The sequence below is a fragment of the Onychostoma macrolepis genome, chromosome 01 (genome assembly GCF_012432095.1).
Source record: "Onychostoma macrolepis isolate SWU-2019 chromosome 01, ASM1243209v1, whole genome shotgun sequence".
Lineage (NCBI taxonomy): Eukaryota > Metazoa > Chordata > Actinopteri > Cypriniformes > Cyprinidae > Onychostoma > Onychostoma macrolepis.
Genome location: NC_081155.1, coordinates 4,493,416 through 4,509,499, shown reverse-complemented (window position 1 = coordinate 4,509,499; position 16,084 = coordinate 4,493,416). Strand labels below are relative to the sequence as shown.

The window sequence follows — 16,084 nt, the reverse complement described above, 5'->3', positions numbered from 1 at the left end:
CCTGCATTACAACATGAAGAATAATTTCTGAACTTACCACAGAATATGGTTTTCGGATTTAAACACACCGGGTTAGTTTTGTTTCAGATCTCCGGACGCGTCTCTTCCGTGTCTGACTGTGGGGCGTGTTCCACTCGACAGCAAGTGCGCAGCAAAGTAGACTTCAATCACCGCATATTAAACTAAAGTGAGATTCAGTTCGAGCTCGGAGAGCACTGCACACGGCAATAAGGGTACATATACATCTCTTCATCGGAAGTGGAGAGTTACACCTGCCATTGTGCAATAACAGCCTATACTGCAAGTTATTTTGAATAAAACACGCAGGGAAGTGACTCGAGACGTGACAGTTACAGTGGAACTAGGCTATAATGATTATGATTAAATTAGATAAGTCACGTGTGGCTAACATAAGCATACTATGTTTATTTTAATATTAAACATTACAACATACTCGGTTCAGCGTCAAATAGCCTATTATATCAACTAAATTAATAATTCATAATATAATTAATATTTCAGGAGCTCTTAGTACAAACATACATAAATAATCATATATATATATACAGTGTATATATATATATATATATATATATATATGACAAGGGAATAGAGGAACATTTAAGACTAAGGAAAATAATAGTAATTAATTAATAGCTTATATTATATGAACATATGGCAATTCATATTATATTTATTTACATAAGTAAGCCTACTTAAGTCATCATGCCTTAAACTCCTCTCAGTTGTTGTCTGTGTTTGTTTACATTGCAGAGTTTTCCGAAGTAATGCATTTGTCAGGTGGACAGATTTCCCATGCTCACCCTATCAATCAGCACACAGGAAGGTTTTTTTGGTCTCTCTTGCAGTGTTTTTTTTTTCCCCTAATGCCACAGACTATCCTCACATTCTGAATATTAATATAAAGGTAACAGGAGCTGTTGTGTTGGATGATCACATAGAGAATGTATTCTGTAATAGCTTTGATCTGAACGTGTTTCTCACATGAGCACCTGCTGTCTGTGCTTCTGTTGTGATTCATTGGGCTGCTCATGGTGCTGTGCTGAATATGTTTGGTTGAAGTTTAGCAAGCTCAGACTTTGGAAATATAGTTTAATGGTCACAAAAGTCACTTGCAGAAAGCAAAACCCACACCAAAAATAAACCTTATTTAGTGAGTGCAGAAAGCAGTTGTGACGGAACCAAAACTGTGCTAGAAATGCACAAAGGTCAAAATCTCCAGCCATATCCGCCACACAAATTTAAGACCCAGTTTATTTGATTTTAATATTTACTTGACTTTAATATTTCAAATTATTCACATTATTAATTTAAAATAAAGACAGATTTAGCTGTGTGACTGTTTCAACTTGTTCAACATTTCAGTTAAAATATATTGTGTGCTTGCTCATGGTTCAAAGGATGAGCTCCATTTACAAAGTCCCCTCAAGCATCACATACACCCCTGGCTCATTAAAAATAAAATCAGTATAGGCTGCGAAAAAGCATTCACATTACTTGCTAATATTAACCATGGTGTGTACAAAAGGACATGCTACATTGTGTTCATCAATTTCTGCATTTATTCACCTGTTACATTGACAGAACAACACTTATCAACTAGACTTGAGCTGGCCGATTACATCACTGAATCAATGATGAACTGACTTTAACTGAAAAATTGACTGTTTGTTATTGTCCTCTTGCATTATTGACAAACTATTTCCTGTTTGACACTGTAAAGCTGCTTTGACACAATCTGTATTGTATAAAGCGCTATATAAATAAAGGTGACTTGACTGTGTAATATTGTAATGTGTGGCTGAAACAATGTTATGAACAGCTTTTTTACGTTGGCAGCTCATAGTATATTGGCAGCCATAAAACACCCCAACAAACAATTTTGGAGGTTTTACTTTTGCTGGATTAAACTCATTTGACTACAGCAGCATGAGCACAGGAGCAGTGCTCAGTATCCAGCAGGATGGCCGTGAGTCCTGTTGTCAGATTCAGCACAGATTTTGTCCCCCTGTCGTACAATTGCCAGGACCACTGATAGTGAAATATTGTGATATATAATATGGTTCTTCAGCTTCAACCCATCAATTACACTCTGCATTCAGAAATACAACACACAGAGAAAATTAAGATAATTATCACTTTTCTGACTTTGTGAATTTGATTTAGATGACAAACATTTGATGTCAAGTGTAAGAATCATACCTTATTAAAGTCGTCTTCTATATTTGTCTCTGTCTTTGTGATCTGAACTCTGGGCTCTTTAACAGCGTTCTGCAGGTCATAGCCAAAGAACAGATAGTTCAGGATCACCTGAGATAAGAGACACAGGAGAGGGGGAAAGGGTTTTTAGATAAAAGACAAATATATTTAAAAATTACAAAAACCTTGTTTACTTATTAAAACATATACGCTTAGCTACTGGCTTATGCAGAATAAACAAACATTTTTCATTTTCAGAATAATAATCCAGAATATTCAAATGTCAATGTACGGTTTCAGGGTTTTTTTGTTACCTGAGCAACTGATGTGGTGATATTTGTCCCACCTGCACCTCCGACCACCATTTTGACTTGTTTGCTGTGTTTGTCCAGTATGATTGTGGGACACATTGAGGAAAGTGGCCTTTTACCTTTGTCAAAACAAATAGTATTTTACATGTGAACATTTATAGGCTCATGCAAGTTTTTTTTATTTATTTTTTGTACCTGGTTTAATTAAGTTGTTTATGCCAAGTTCACTTATCAGCTGAGGATCAATGAAATCCCTCATTTGGTCATTAAATATAATGCCTGTCGAGCGTGACATCACCCCAGAACCAAAACTGTGAGAACACAAGAAAGATCCAGACAACAAGATTGAAAAGAACAGCAGAGAAACAGAGCTTCATAAAAACAGACTCAAAAATACTGCCATTAAAATGGAAGGGCATATTTCTGAAAAAGAAAAAGAAAACAAACAAAAAAAAATGTGCAGCTTGTACCCATAGACCTTGTTTAAAATTGTGTGAATAGCGCAAATAAATAAATAGAACAAAGATACAAATGAAACAATGCTGATTTTTTTTTTCTTCAGGTTTGTTGGTGTTTTGAAATTGAATAATCAAATTGAATAATCAAATGTAAAACAGCATTATAGTCATCACTCAATTAATTAATTAAATTAATCATTTGAAATACTACAAAAGTTATTAAGTCAAGAGCAGTAAGTTATTTTTTTTCTTTCTTACTGACAGCAGCCGGGAAATTAGGCACAATCACTTTAAACAAAGCATTGATGCAAAATAACGATATATATCCTCCTTTCTCAACTGTTCACTTAAGACATAATCAGCAGTTTCAAGGATGCTCACTAGGACGGCTATTTTGACAATTTTGTGTGTATTTGTTCAAGCACAAGAAAACACAAAATAAAACTCACATCGGTGTGTGTGGGCTGTGAAACACAGCAAATGTATTCGATGCAGCAATCTCACCATGTAAAGGTACACTGTAAAAAATTGCTGTAAAATTTACAATAACTGACTGGAAATTTTGGTTGCCAGTAAGACTGTAAATTTACAAGAGTACTGTAAATCAATAATTACAATTGTACTGTAAAAATACAGCAAACTCTTGCATGCTGAAAATTTTTTGCGATGGTGTAAACATTTGGTAAACTTATTTCATTTGATTCTACTAAGAAGGAACATTTCTTAATATAAAACTGCAAAAACTTAATTTGTAACAGTAAAGTTACTAAAAACATGACTTTAACTCAAATCGTTGCAGTTTATCATCAGCTACAGCACACATGCATGTAGTAAAGCACTTAACAAAGAGATCATCACTGTATCAGCAACTCTACAGTTACTGTCTTTAAATAAAGCAGCAGAACATCAGTGTGTGTGGCTCATCATTGACTGAAGCACAGCCTCTACTCTCCACCACAATGGTGACCCACAAAACTAAATTAAACTAATAGATCTCTCTTGTGCAAAATAATAGTTCAGTTAAATATTTACTCTCCTTATAGATAACACCTGCTGTTAACAAGCAGAATCACTGAATGAAAGAGAAACAAGAACTACAACTGACTTCAGCCACAGCCTTAGATGAACTCAACTGAAATACAAGACATCATTAAATCTCTGAAGATCTGATTAAACAACTCCACAAACAGCATTACCAGCTTCACACATTACAATTTGACTTTATTTCTGTCATATGTCTATAAAAATTATTTGAGAATTAACAGAAGTTTAGTTGTTTTATTGAAAACGTGGCGGTCAGGATTTGTTTTAGTTGGGCTCTTGACCATCAAATTTTAATCTTAGTTTTTTTCTGGCTGCTGTAACTGTGTTTGTAGAGCACATTTGTTATAGCATTAAAATCCAGAAAAATTTGAGAATACGTGCTTTTGATTGATTATTGATAATGGTATAATCATTATCATTATTCACTGATCTCTTTCAGAGGCTGATTTTTAAAGACATGGTGTGGATATCTTTTTTGTGTGTGTGTTTACAATCGCTATATGAGACAAGCTTCTACTGAAAAATTTAAAAAATGTCTTATGCACAAAACTTTTAGTACTATGGCAACAATTAGACACACACATACATCAAGAATCAGCGTATGAATCTCAACAACGGTGACAATCAACAAAATAAATAAACAGATCAACTCTGAACATCACAAAACATGTTACTAAAACTCAACACAAAAAAAATAGAAAAATAAAATAAGTTTACCAAATGTTCACACCATCACAACAATTTTACAGCATGCAAGAGTTTGCTCTATTTTTACAGTACAATTGTAATTATTGATTTACAGTACTCTTGTAAATTTACAGTCTTACTGGCAACCAAAATTGCCAGTAAGTTACTGTAAATTTTACAGCAATTTTTTACAGTGCAGTTTTATATTAAGAAATGTTCCTTCTTAGTAGAATCAAATGAAATAAGTTTACCAAATGTTTACACACCATCATAACAATTTTACAGCATGCAAGAGTTTGCTGTATTTTTACAGTACAATTGTAATTATTGATTTACAGTACTCTTGTAAATTTACAGTCTTACTGGCAACCAAAATTGCCAGTAAGTTACTGTAAATTTTACAGCAATTTTTTACAGTCTACATGAGGTATTTGTTCCCTCTGGGCTGTGAAGGCTCTGATAATAACAAACATGTTGGAAGTTGCTCGAGAGTCAATGACTCTGCTGATTCTCTGAAAACTTCCAACATGTTTGATATTATAGATGGAAATAAAATTGACCATTAAAAATAAAGACCAAGATTATGAAACACTGCTCTCTTTGTCTCTTTCTATTTCTCTTACTAGTTATTGATACTGCTGGTGACGGCCACTGCACTCCCATCTTCAGCGAGGACAGACAGGTGAGATGTGCCATGGTCATCAGGTACACCATCACTGTCCTCCTGCTCATCGTAGCTGATTTGTTTGATGTCATCTTTAATCTTACTCCTGATCTCGTCCGCAAAGCTCTCTGAGGTCATTCTTTGGACAATCTGTGAAATAGGATTGACAAAATTCATGAAAATTCATGAGAAAATAACATCTGTCATAACGTAAGTTACTCCTGTCAGATGAGATGCGGCAAAAGTTAAGACAATTCAGAAATTCTGTATTTGAGTTGGATCGAAGCTAAAGTTCACCCAAAACTGAAAATGTTGTCATTTATTCACCTTCTGACCATGACATGTAAGGTTCACTTGCATCGGTTTGATATCATTGACAGCAGGTGTCTTGAGATATTTGCTGTAATGTAACCACTGATCATGTTCATGTTTGGTACAAATTATTTGGAAGGGTCAATTAATCGGTAAATAATAATATAACAATCAGTCAAGAAAAGTGTAGGAAACGATGGATCAGAGTGAGTGGAACAGGATCAGCAAAGGAGGACTCAAACTGGGGTTGCCAGAACGCTGCAAACAACACTATTGCTTCGACATCTGTGGTATGTTTTTGATATGTTTGGAGCCTGAAAGAGTCACTATGAGCTGTTATAGTATGGGGGAAAAGTTTTTTCATTTTGCCCCTTTGGGGTTATAGAATTGTTATTTTGGGTGAACCCATAATTGCCTGCAGATATCTGAAAGAGGCCCAAAGAATCCATAAGTAGAGCTGAACTCACTTTAGTGAGGTCTTCATACAGTGGGTCTCCTAGTTTACTCTTCTGGGCATCAGCGAAGCGGAAAGCCTCTATCATACGATGGTAGGTCAAAATCTTATTCTCTGTTGAGGACACACTGCTGTTTGAGATGTTGTAACCTGAAATGAAATATGTCATTATTTGAACTGAACCTTAAAAAACTGTAAAATACTTAAAGACTAATATTAAAGACACAGACTCTTAAAATCACTCTGTGAGTATTTGTTATCTAAGAGAAGAGCGAGTCTTTTGGTCCTTTACAGCTGTTGCTTTTCAGACTGTATGATATGATCTCCACATTTAATGTGAATGTGAAGTGTCAAGTCAAGTCACCTTTATTTATATAGTGCTTTTAACGATACAGATTGTGTCAAAGCAGCTTTACAGTGTTACATAGGAAAATAGTGTCAATAATACAAAAGGACAATAATAAAGACTCAATTTTCAGTTAAAGGCAGTTCATCATTGAATTCAGTGACGTCATCATCCAGCTCAGTGCAGTTTAACCAGTAGGCTATCTGTGCAAGTGTCTGGAGAAACTCAGTTCAGCACTTAAGGTGATGGCATGAACTATCTGCTCATATGGCTGGTGCTGTGCTGAATTTTGTCACCCTGCCAGATTATCACTCCGCTAATTCAGTCCAAAACCCAACCATGCTGGGAACTGATGGGGGTAATAATCTGCCAGTTATTTGTCGGCACAGTACCTGTTTTTTTTAGCACACAAGTGCTAGTACACAAGAATTATGCATGGTACTGTGAACTGTGATCATCACAACACATAACACCGTGGCACATTTAAAGGTGTAAGACCGAGTCCCAAAACACAGTTGCAGTCAATCAGCAGTAAGGGGTGTGTCTACTAATGATAGAGAGAAGAGAGCACTCAGTGAGTACACAGAACGGATATTAGCAGATCGACTACAGAGAGAGGTGGCAGATAAAAAAAGAGGGAAATATTGGAGGAACAAAACACACACACAGTACACAGATACAAGCTCACTGACCTTTGAGTATGTTGAGTATCAGAGCGAGCACAGGTCCACCGAATGGAGCATCAGGAGCATATATGTAATATATGAGCTCATTGTGAACTCAAAAAGATGAGCGGGGTTCTTATTTCTGTCAGACATCTACAAAAGCGCTTATTGAGAATTAACAGATTTAGATGATGATGTTGTATTGTTTTGTTTGACGTTACCATCGTGGTGAGTAGTGTTTGCTTTAGTTGGGCTCATGACCCTTGACTTTATAACATTATGTTTTTTGGGGCTGCTGTAACTGTGTTTGTAAAGCACATTTGTTATGGCAAGGAAAACCAAAAAGAGACTGCAACCAGGTGATGTTGGTTTATTGCTGATGATAACAGTGCAAATATCATGTAGATTCGGTATGCAGACTTTGTGAGGAGTTATTAATCTAAAGTTGTTAATAACAGCTCTGTAATTATTCAGTATAGGACCCAGCAGTGCCATAATCATTTATGAAGGATTTTAAAAACATGATAAGACACAAACATTTTGAACTACGGTGTCATTTAAAAACAAAGAGAGACATCAAGAATCAGTGTATGAATCTCAACAATGGTGACAATCAAAAGCTTCATGCTGCAATGCATGCTGGCTACCTAATCTCTGTGCAGTGAGTGCACTTTGACCTCACATTAGTATGAGCACACAGTGAGGGCGCTGTGAGGTTACACTTTTAGCTCACTGTTACCTCACATAGTGACCTCATCACGAGTATCCTCTGAGCTCATGGTGACATCACTGTGAGATCAAATTGTTGACTGGGTTTGTAATTCCTTTGTAAAATATTTTAAAAGGTTTTTGATTGTTTGTTTTAATATTGACGATTAGAGCTTACAGCTCATGAAAGCCAAAAATCCAGTGTCTCAAAATATTAGAATATTTACATTTGAGTTTCATTAAATGGCCATCCATACCCAGTCAACAATTTGATCTCACAGTGATCTCCCAGGATACTTGTGATGAGGTCACAATGTGAGGTAACAGTGAGCTAAAAGTGTAACCTCACAGCGCCCTCACTGTGAGCTCATACTAATGTGAGGTCAAAGTGCACTCACTGCACGGAGACTAGTTACCCAGCATGCATTGCAGCATGAAGCTTTTGACTGTCACCATTGTTGAGATTCATACACTGATTCTTGATGTATCTCTTTGTGTTTAAATGACACCGGTGTTCAAAATGTTTATGATTTATCATGCTTTTAAACTTTTTCATAAATTATTATACTGTTGGATCCTATACTTTGCAATCAAAGACCTATTATAATTAAAAATGTATATTATGTAATTAAAAACTGCATACTGAATATAGGTGATGATTGTGTTGTTATCAATAACACACAAAAAAAAAACAAAAAAAACCCAATATCACCTGGTTGCAGTTTTGCTTTGGTTTTCCTTGCCATAACAAATGTGCTTTACAAACACAGTTACAGCAGCCCAAAAAAATATAATGTTATAAAGTCAAGGGTCAAGAGCCCAACTAAAGCAATCACTTTGATGTTAACGTCAAACAAAACTATAAAACATCATCATCTAAATCTTTTAATTATCAATAAGCGCTTTTGTAGATGTCTAACAGAAATAAAGTCAGTCTGGATAATAATGAGTGAAGCTAGTGATTTGTTTATTTCAGTTGATTTCATCGAAGGCTGTGTCTGGAAGTCAGTTGTATGTTTGGAGAAGGTTCTTATAACAGAAATCTGTTAGCTGGGCGTGCACTCATGAGCTCATCATGTGACAGCACTGTGATATCTCTGTGATAATTTACACACGCAATTGTACTGCAGATAACATTCTGGTACAACCGCTACATATCTCGGACCATTTCTTCATTACATTTACACTACATTTTGCTACCCATGTGCCACCAACCCCCCTACCGGTTACTTTTAGACGAAACCTGCGCTCCCTTTCTCCTTCCCATCTTTCCTCTGTGGTATCCTCCTCTCTTCCCTCACCTACCCATTTCTCATCTCTGGATGTAAACGCAGCTACTGAAACTTTATGCTCTACCTTAACTTCTTGTCTAGACGACATTTGTCCTCTCTCCTCTAGGTCAGCACGGACTGCCCCTTCTAACCCCTGGTTATCTGATGTTCTTCGTGAACATCGGACTAAACTCAGAGCGGCAGAGAGAAAATGGCACAAATCAAACAACCCGTCGGACCTGAGTAGGTATCAGTCTCTGCTCTCATCTTTCTCTGCTGATGTCCACACTGCCAAATCCTCACATTTCCACAACAAGATCAACAGCACTCCAGACATGCGTAATCTCTTCAGAACATTTAATTCTCTCCTCTGTCCCCCTCCACCACCTCCCACCACTTCTATTACAGCTGATGACTTTGCTACTTTTTTTACAGACAAAACTAGATCGATCAGTGATCAGTTCTCACCTCCACGCACACAGGACCCCCAACCAACCACTTCCACTGCTAAACCTCCCACTTTCTCCTGTCCCCTGACGGAGGCTGAAGTATCCAAACTTCTCCTCTCCAACCATCCTACAACATGTCCTCTTGACCCAATCCCCTCGCACCTTCTGCAAGCAATCTCTCCCACGCTCTTACCGACACTCACACACATCATCAACACATCCCTCCTCACAGGCATCTTCCCCACTGCGTTCAAGCAGGCTCGGGTAACCCCACTGCTCAAAAAACCTACATTAAACACTTCTCTTATAGAAAACTATAGACCTGTCTCTCTCCTTCCATTCATAGCGAAAACACTTGAACGTGTTGTCTTCAACCAGGTCTCATTGTTTCTTTCACAGAACAACAAACTGGACGCTAAACAGTCAGGTTTCAGGAGTGGCCATTCAACTGAGACTGCACTTCTCTCGGTCACTGAAGCCCTGCGAATTGCAAAAGCCCATTCCAAATCATCAGTCCTCATTCTGCTGGATCTATCTGCCGCGTTTGACACTGTCAATCATCAGATACTCCTCTCCAGTCTCTCATCAGTGGGCATCGCTGGAATTCCACTTCGCTGGTTTGAATCCTATCTCACTGGTAGGTCTTTCAGGGTGGCCTGGGGAGGGGAGGTATCCAAAGCACATACACTGGTCACTGGGGTTCCTCAGGGATCGGTTCTTGGACCCCTCCTCTTCTCCACATACACTACATCACTGGGTCCCATCATACAGGCACATGGATTCTCCTACCACTGCTATGCTGATGACACACAGCTCTATCTCTCTTTTCAACCAGATGATCCAACGGTAGCTGCAAGGATCCCAGGTTGCCTGGCGGACATCTCGGCATGGATGAAAGAACATCACCTCCACCTCAACCTGGCAAAGACTGAGCTTCTTGTCTTTCCTGCCGCTCCAACTCTACAGCATGACATCACGATCCAGTTAGTTTCATCAACAATTACCCCATCAACTTCGGTCAGAAATCTTGGTGTAATCTTTGATGACCAGCTGACCTTCAAAGACCACATTGCAAAGACTGCTCGATCTTGCAGGTTTGCACTACACAACATCAGAAAGATCAGGCCCTTTCTGACGGAGCATGCTGCACAACTTCTTGTCCAGGCCCTTGTCATTTCTAGGCTGGACTACTGCAATGCTCTTCTGGCTGGACTTCCATCAAACACAGTCAAACCTCTACAAATGATTCAGAATGCGGCGGCACGACTGGTCTTCAAGGAACCCAAAAGAGCCCATGTTACACCTCTCTTTATCTCATTGCATTGGCTACCAATCGCAGCTCGCATCAAGTTCAAGACACTGATGCTTGCTCATAGAACAACCACAGGCTCAGCACCGCCTACATGCACTCACTATTAAGAATCTACATCCTCCAGAAGTCTGAGATCTGCTAGTGAGCGACGCCTCGTGGTACCATCACAAAGAGGCTCAAAATCACTCTCCAGAACATTCTCGTTCACCATTCCTGGCTGGTGGAATGATCTTCCCACCCATATTCGGAGTACTGGATCCCTGTCAATTTTCAAGCAACAGCTGAAAACTCATCTCTTTCGACACTACTTGACTTCAACCTACACATAAAAAAAAAAAAAAAAAAAAAAAAAATGAAAAAAATCTTTCTCCTTACTTATTCCTTCCCTTGCTAGCTTGTACTTATTTAAACAATGCCTGAGACTTGGTGTTACAAGCACTTCCTTTGTCGAATTGCCTCTTCAAGATGAATCGCTTCATGTGTTCCCCAAATTGTAAGTCGCTTTGGATAAAAGCGTCTGCAAAATGACTAAATGTAAATGTAAATGTGTGATAGTGTTGAGAAACAGGAAGTAGAATGTCCCCCCGGTGACTGATATTTGAACTGCCTCTTCTCAACCTGCTCAACATTTTGAATTCACGATGAGCTCACATATTACTCACACTGTGAGGATCACCGTGTGAGAATGGTGTGATGTCACTGTGATCATCGCGTGATCTCACGTGTTGACTGAGATGGTCAATCAGATTGCTAGTATCTCGGCATGTTATCCTTTTTGAATACACAGCAAGTATTGAGGTTTTTTTTTTTTACCGCTTTTTGGAAGAATTCATCTGTAGAAAGACAGCTGTCACTGAGAAAGTATTTAAGTGTGTTTTTTTTTTTCTTAATTTATAAAAATTTGCATAGTTTTTTGGTAGTTCACAAATGACATTCTTACCACAATGCTGTATTATTCAGAATTGTGTCACTGGTCTCATTGATGACCAAGGCCAAAGCCCTGCCAATCGGAAATCCATCTAATGCCAGCTTTATACTGGGCTCAAAGAGCTCCTTCCATTGCAGTCTCCCGTGTCTTTTGTGTGCCAATTCAAAGCCGCGCAGCAGTCCTGGTGTACCTATAAATAATCCTGCCATTCATGACAAAACACAGAGGAGTGGCCAAGCCATTCAAGGTTCAGAATGGCAAGAAATCATCAGATAGATTCACTTTGCTGTTTTAATGATAAAAAAAAAAACAACAGCTCTTATGTGGACAAACTTCTGAGTCTGTGCTGTAAAACCAACATGGAGATGGACTTGGGCTTGTGCAGATTTATGGTGGTTTACCTGGTTTTGCATTCACTGGGTCTTTGCCGAACATGTTCTCTGATGCACTCATTGGAGCAGTTTCTCTTGCATTTATTGTCTCTACACTGTAAAAAAAAAAACGTAATTTTATGGAAAATAACTGTGATTTTTTCAGGTTGTTTTCTTTTATTTTGAATTGCATTCAAAACGCTGTAAAATTATCTCTGAATTAACTACTTGGCTATTATTTTAAGGATTATGACATTAATGACAAATTACAATAATTCACATTTTTAATACAGAAAAACTACTGTATTTTTATACAGTACATTTTCTGTTTTCTTAAATTACAAACAAATGTATGTAAAATTACAAAAATAATCTGTAATTAATAAAATAACAAAACCGTTAGATGATAAAATGGTCAAATTACTGGCAGCAACAGCTGCCAAACAAAAACCTTAAAATGAAAGTAAAATATCCTTATTTAAATAATCTGACAAACACTGTTATTTTACAGGTATTTCCTGAATTTTTATGATCAAACACCTTCACTGAAAAACAAAAGACAAAAAAACGGTCAAATGACTGGCAGCACAGGGTGCCAAACTAAAACCTTTAAATTAAAGTAAAATCTCCTTATTTAAACAAGCTGACAACACTGTTAATTTACAGGAATTTCATAAATTATTACAATCAAACACCTTCACTGTAAAATTAACTAATTAACTAATTAATTAATTGAACGTCACATGACTGGCAGCAACAGAACATTAAACACTAACAGATCTCTCTAGATCTCAGCATCTTCACTTATTACAAACCAGTCTGACTTGATTTATTTCATACAAAACTTCTTATTGAGAATTAACAGAGGTTTAGATGTCAATGTTTTATTGAAAATAATAAAGTTTGAAATCACCATTGTGGAGATAAGCGTTTGCTTTAGTTGGGCTTCTGACCCTTCACTTTATAATATCATCTTTTCGCTGGCTGCTGTGACTTTGCTAACGAGAAATTACTCTGGTCATGTAAACCTGGTTACTTATTGATGATGAATTAATCACCATGTAGTAGCCTGATCACATCATGAGTATTGTCTCAGAGTATGCTAGCCTTTAATGTTTTTTTATTTGTCTTTTTTATACAGCGTTTTTGTGATGTTCTGATAGTCAGAGATTCATTTTTTTATTATTATATAGAAATTGTTTTGATTCACAGAAACATCAAGAATCAGCACATGAATCTCAACAATGGTGACAATCAACAAAAAGCTTGTTTTGTGATGATCAGAGATGATCTGAATATTTTGTAGATTGTTACCATTGTTGAGGTTCATATGCAGATTCTTGATGTCTGTGACTCTACGTGCTCTCATCTAAGCAATTTCTTCAAAATACTTTGCAACCCTTAAAATATCAAAGCAGGGCCACTTTTCAAGCAATACAATTGTAACACTACAACAAAATGAAATTAATAAATTTAACATGTTCAGACATTTCTGATGAGGCTAGTGAGTTAGGCTACTATACGATGACAAAAACCATCATCAGTACGTAAACCACTTCATCTGATCAGAATTTTTCTTGCAGGTTTTGCTGTAACAAATGTGCTTTAGAAACACACATTTACAGCAGCCACAGAAAAAAATATTGTTTAAAAACTGAAGGGTCAGAAGCCCAACTAAAGCAAACACTTATCTCCACAATGGTGACTCCAAACTTGATTAATTTCAATAAAACATCAACATCGAAACCTCTGTTAATTCTCAATAAGACGTTTTGTATGAAATAAATAAAGTCAGACTGGTTTGTAATAAGTGAAGATGCTGAGATCTAGAGAGATCTGTTAGTGTTTAATGTTCTTTTGGGATTTAACCTCTTAACTGTCACCGTCCACCCTGTGGGACGCCTACCTTTACTTCACTATTTTACAATTAAATCCTAATCTAATCATGACAAACTATATATCGTTGGAAAGGTCTAAGACTCCTAAATAGGTATTTTACCACTTTTTCTGTTAAAAAATTATGTAGGAAAAGTAATAGATTAATTTATGACCAGAGGTGTCAAATCCAGGGTCAGAAAGTAAAAGTCCTGCCATGTGTTTATTCCACCCATGAACTCAGCAGCTGATTTCACCAGAGGAGGAACCAAGTCATTCCTTTCAAGTCACAAGCAAGTTTCGAGTCAAATCCCAAGACCTCAACGAGTTGAGGTAATTAAGAGATAATTGAGAGACTAATTAAATGTTGATTGTGCATTAGTGATGAACACCTGCTGTTATTGAGAATTACAGAGGATCAGATGTTGATGTTTTATTGGTTAAAATGATGCCACCATCATGGAGATCAGTGTTTGCTTTAGTTGGGCTCTTGACCCTTTTAGTAACTGAGAATGGATTGCTTTTAAGCAATTGCAATATTGCTTCACAACAAACATTTGCACATTGCTGAATTAAAAGCTTGAGGAAGCAGATGAGCTTACACTTTTGGCTTTTATGTCACTTGAATGAACATCATGAAGGTGTTTCTCTTTGGTTTATTTACTGACGTTCAGCTGTTACAGAACTGCAGGAATTTACTATTAAACAAATGCCATCGTAATATTAAATATTGGAAAAAATTAAGAATTATATTGCTCAGGTTTTTAGACATGAACACTTATCATACGATCCTCAACAGTGGTAACAATAATTATTCATACTGTAGTGTTACCCAGCATGCATTGCAGCATGAAGCATTTTGTTGATTGTCACCATTGTTGAGATTCATACGCTGGTTCTTGATGTCTGTGTGTGTCTGAGTAGGACTGGAGTTTAAATATTTAAATGCATTAGACTTAAAATTCTTTCTCTATAACTGCTACAGCAGTAACTTCATGGCGTACTGTGGTTTCACAGTTGTTTATTCAAAACATAAACTAAAAAAATGAAAAATGTTGTATGTGTATATATATATATATATATATATACACACAGTATATTGGATGCAAACAGGTAAGCACCTGATGATTACCTCATCATATGAAAACAACTAACAGTTGCTCATTGCACAGCACTGATCTCTCCGCTTTACAACAGCACATGCATCGCTACAGAGAGATCTAACACAGGAGTCAAGGGTCAAGAGCCCAACTAAAGCAAACACTGATCTACATGATGGTGGTATCATTTTAACCAATAAAACATCAACATCTGATCCTCTGTGATTCACAGTAACAGCAGGTGTTCATCACTAATGCACAATCATCATTTAATTAGTCTCTCAATTATCTCTTAATTACCTCAACTCGTTGAGGTCTTGGGATTTGACTCGAAACTTGCTTGTGACTTGAAAGGAATGAGTTGGTTCCTCCTCTGGTGAAATCAGCTGCTGAGTTCATGGGTGGAATAAACACATGGCAGGACTTTTACTTTCTGACCCTGGATTTGACACCTCTGTTTATGACAAGAGTGCACCTGAAAAAAATCTACATCATGACATGAATTCTGACCTTTGTCACAGAAAGTCTTCTTAGTTGCCTTTTTCTCTATCACGAATTAGAAATCATAAGAAATTATTTATCAGTAGAAAACTTAAAATTTCAAAATTCATCCTTTGAAACCCATTTTAAAATCAGACATTGCATTACCATGTAAATGGTACATTAAAATCATGTTACAAAATATTTTCATTCATGAATTATAAAAAATTAAGTTTGGATAGTGCACTATAATGTCTCTGTTCAAAACTGTGGGTGACAGTTAAGGGGTTAAAGGGTTTCTGTCGTCTGTGTTTTGTAGGGTCAACATTGTGCTGAAGAGTAGAGTCTGTGCTTCAGTCCAGCAGAAGACCAAGAAACAAGATGTTATGCTGAATGTATCTTTATTTAAAAGCAGTAACTGTGGAGTTG

General features: G+C 37.0%; 1 protein-coding gene across 2 annotated transcripts; it reads right to left on the bottom strand.

The window, feature by feature from the left end:
* Positions 1–1,598: 1,598 nt before the first annotated feature.
* Positions 1,599–7,304, bottom strand: LOC131547717 (glutathione hydrolase 1 proenzyme-like). Of its 2 annotated transcripts, XM_058788342.1 has the most exons (7): positions 7,189–7,304; positions 6,164–6,300; positions 5,344–5,534; positions 2,727–2,842; positions 2,535–2,650; positions 2,224–2,331; positions 1,599–2,113 (listed from the first exon to the last, which is right to left on the bottom strand). In XM_058788342.1, the coding sequence occupies exons 2-7, from the start codon at positions 6,236–6,238 to the stop codon at positions 1,970–1,972; spliced, it is 750 nt and encodes a 249-aa protein (XP_058644325.1). In that variant the 5' UTR covers positions 6,239–6,300; positions 7,189–7,304; the 3' UTR covers positions 1,599–1,969. The 2 variants fall into 2 exon arrangements, with proteins under 2 accessions (XP_058644325.1, XP_058644319.1); XM_058788336.1 differs by lacking the exon at positions 7,189–7,304 and having other exon boundaries at positions 6,164–6,337.
* Between the last annotated feature and the right edge of the window lie 8,780 nt (positions 7,305–16,084).

Coding starts and splice junctions, on each gene's coding strand:
- LOC131547717 (XM_058788336.1), bottom strand. CDS start 6,319: ATGACATATTTCATTTCAGGTTACAACATCTCAAACAGCAGTGTGTCC. Junction 5,535..6,163: donor TGTATGAAGACCTCACTAAA/GTGAGTTCAGCT, acceptor CCTATTTCACAG/ATTGTCCAAAGAATGACCTC. Junction 2,651..2,726: donor AAACAACTTAATTAAACCAG/GTACAAAAAATA, acceptor GTTTTGACAAAG/GTAAAAGGCCACTTTCCTCA.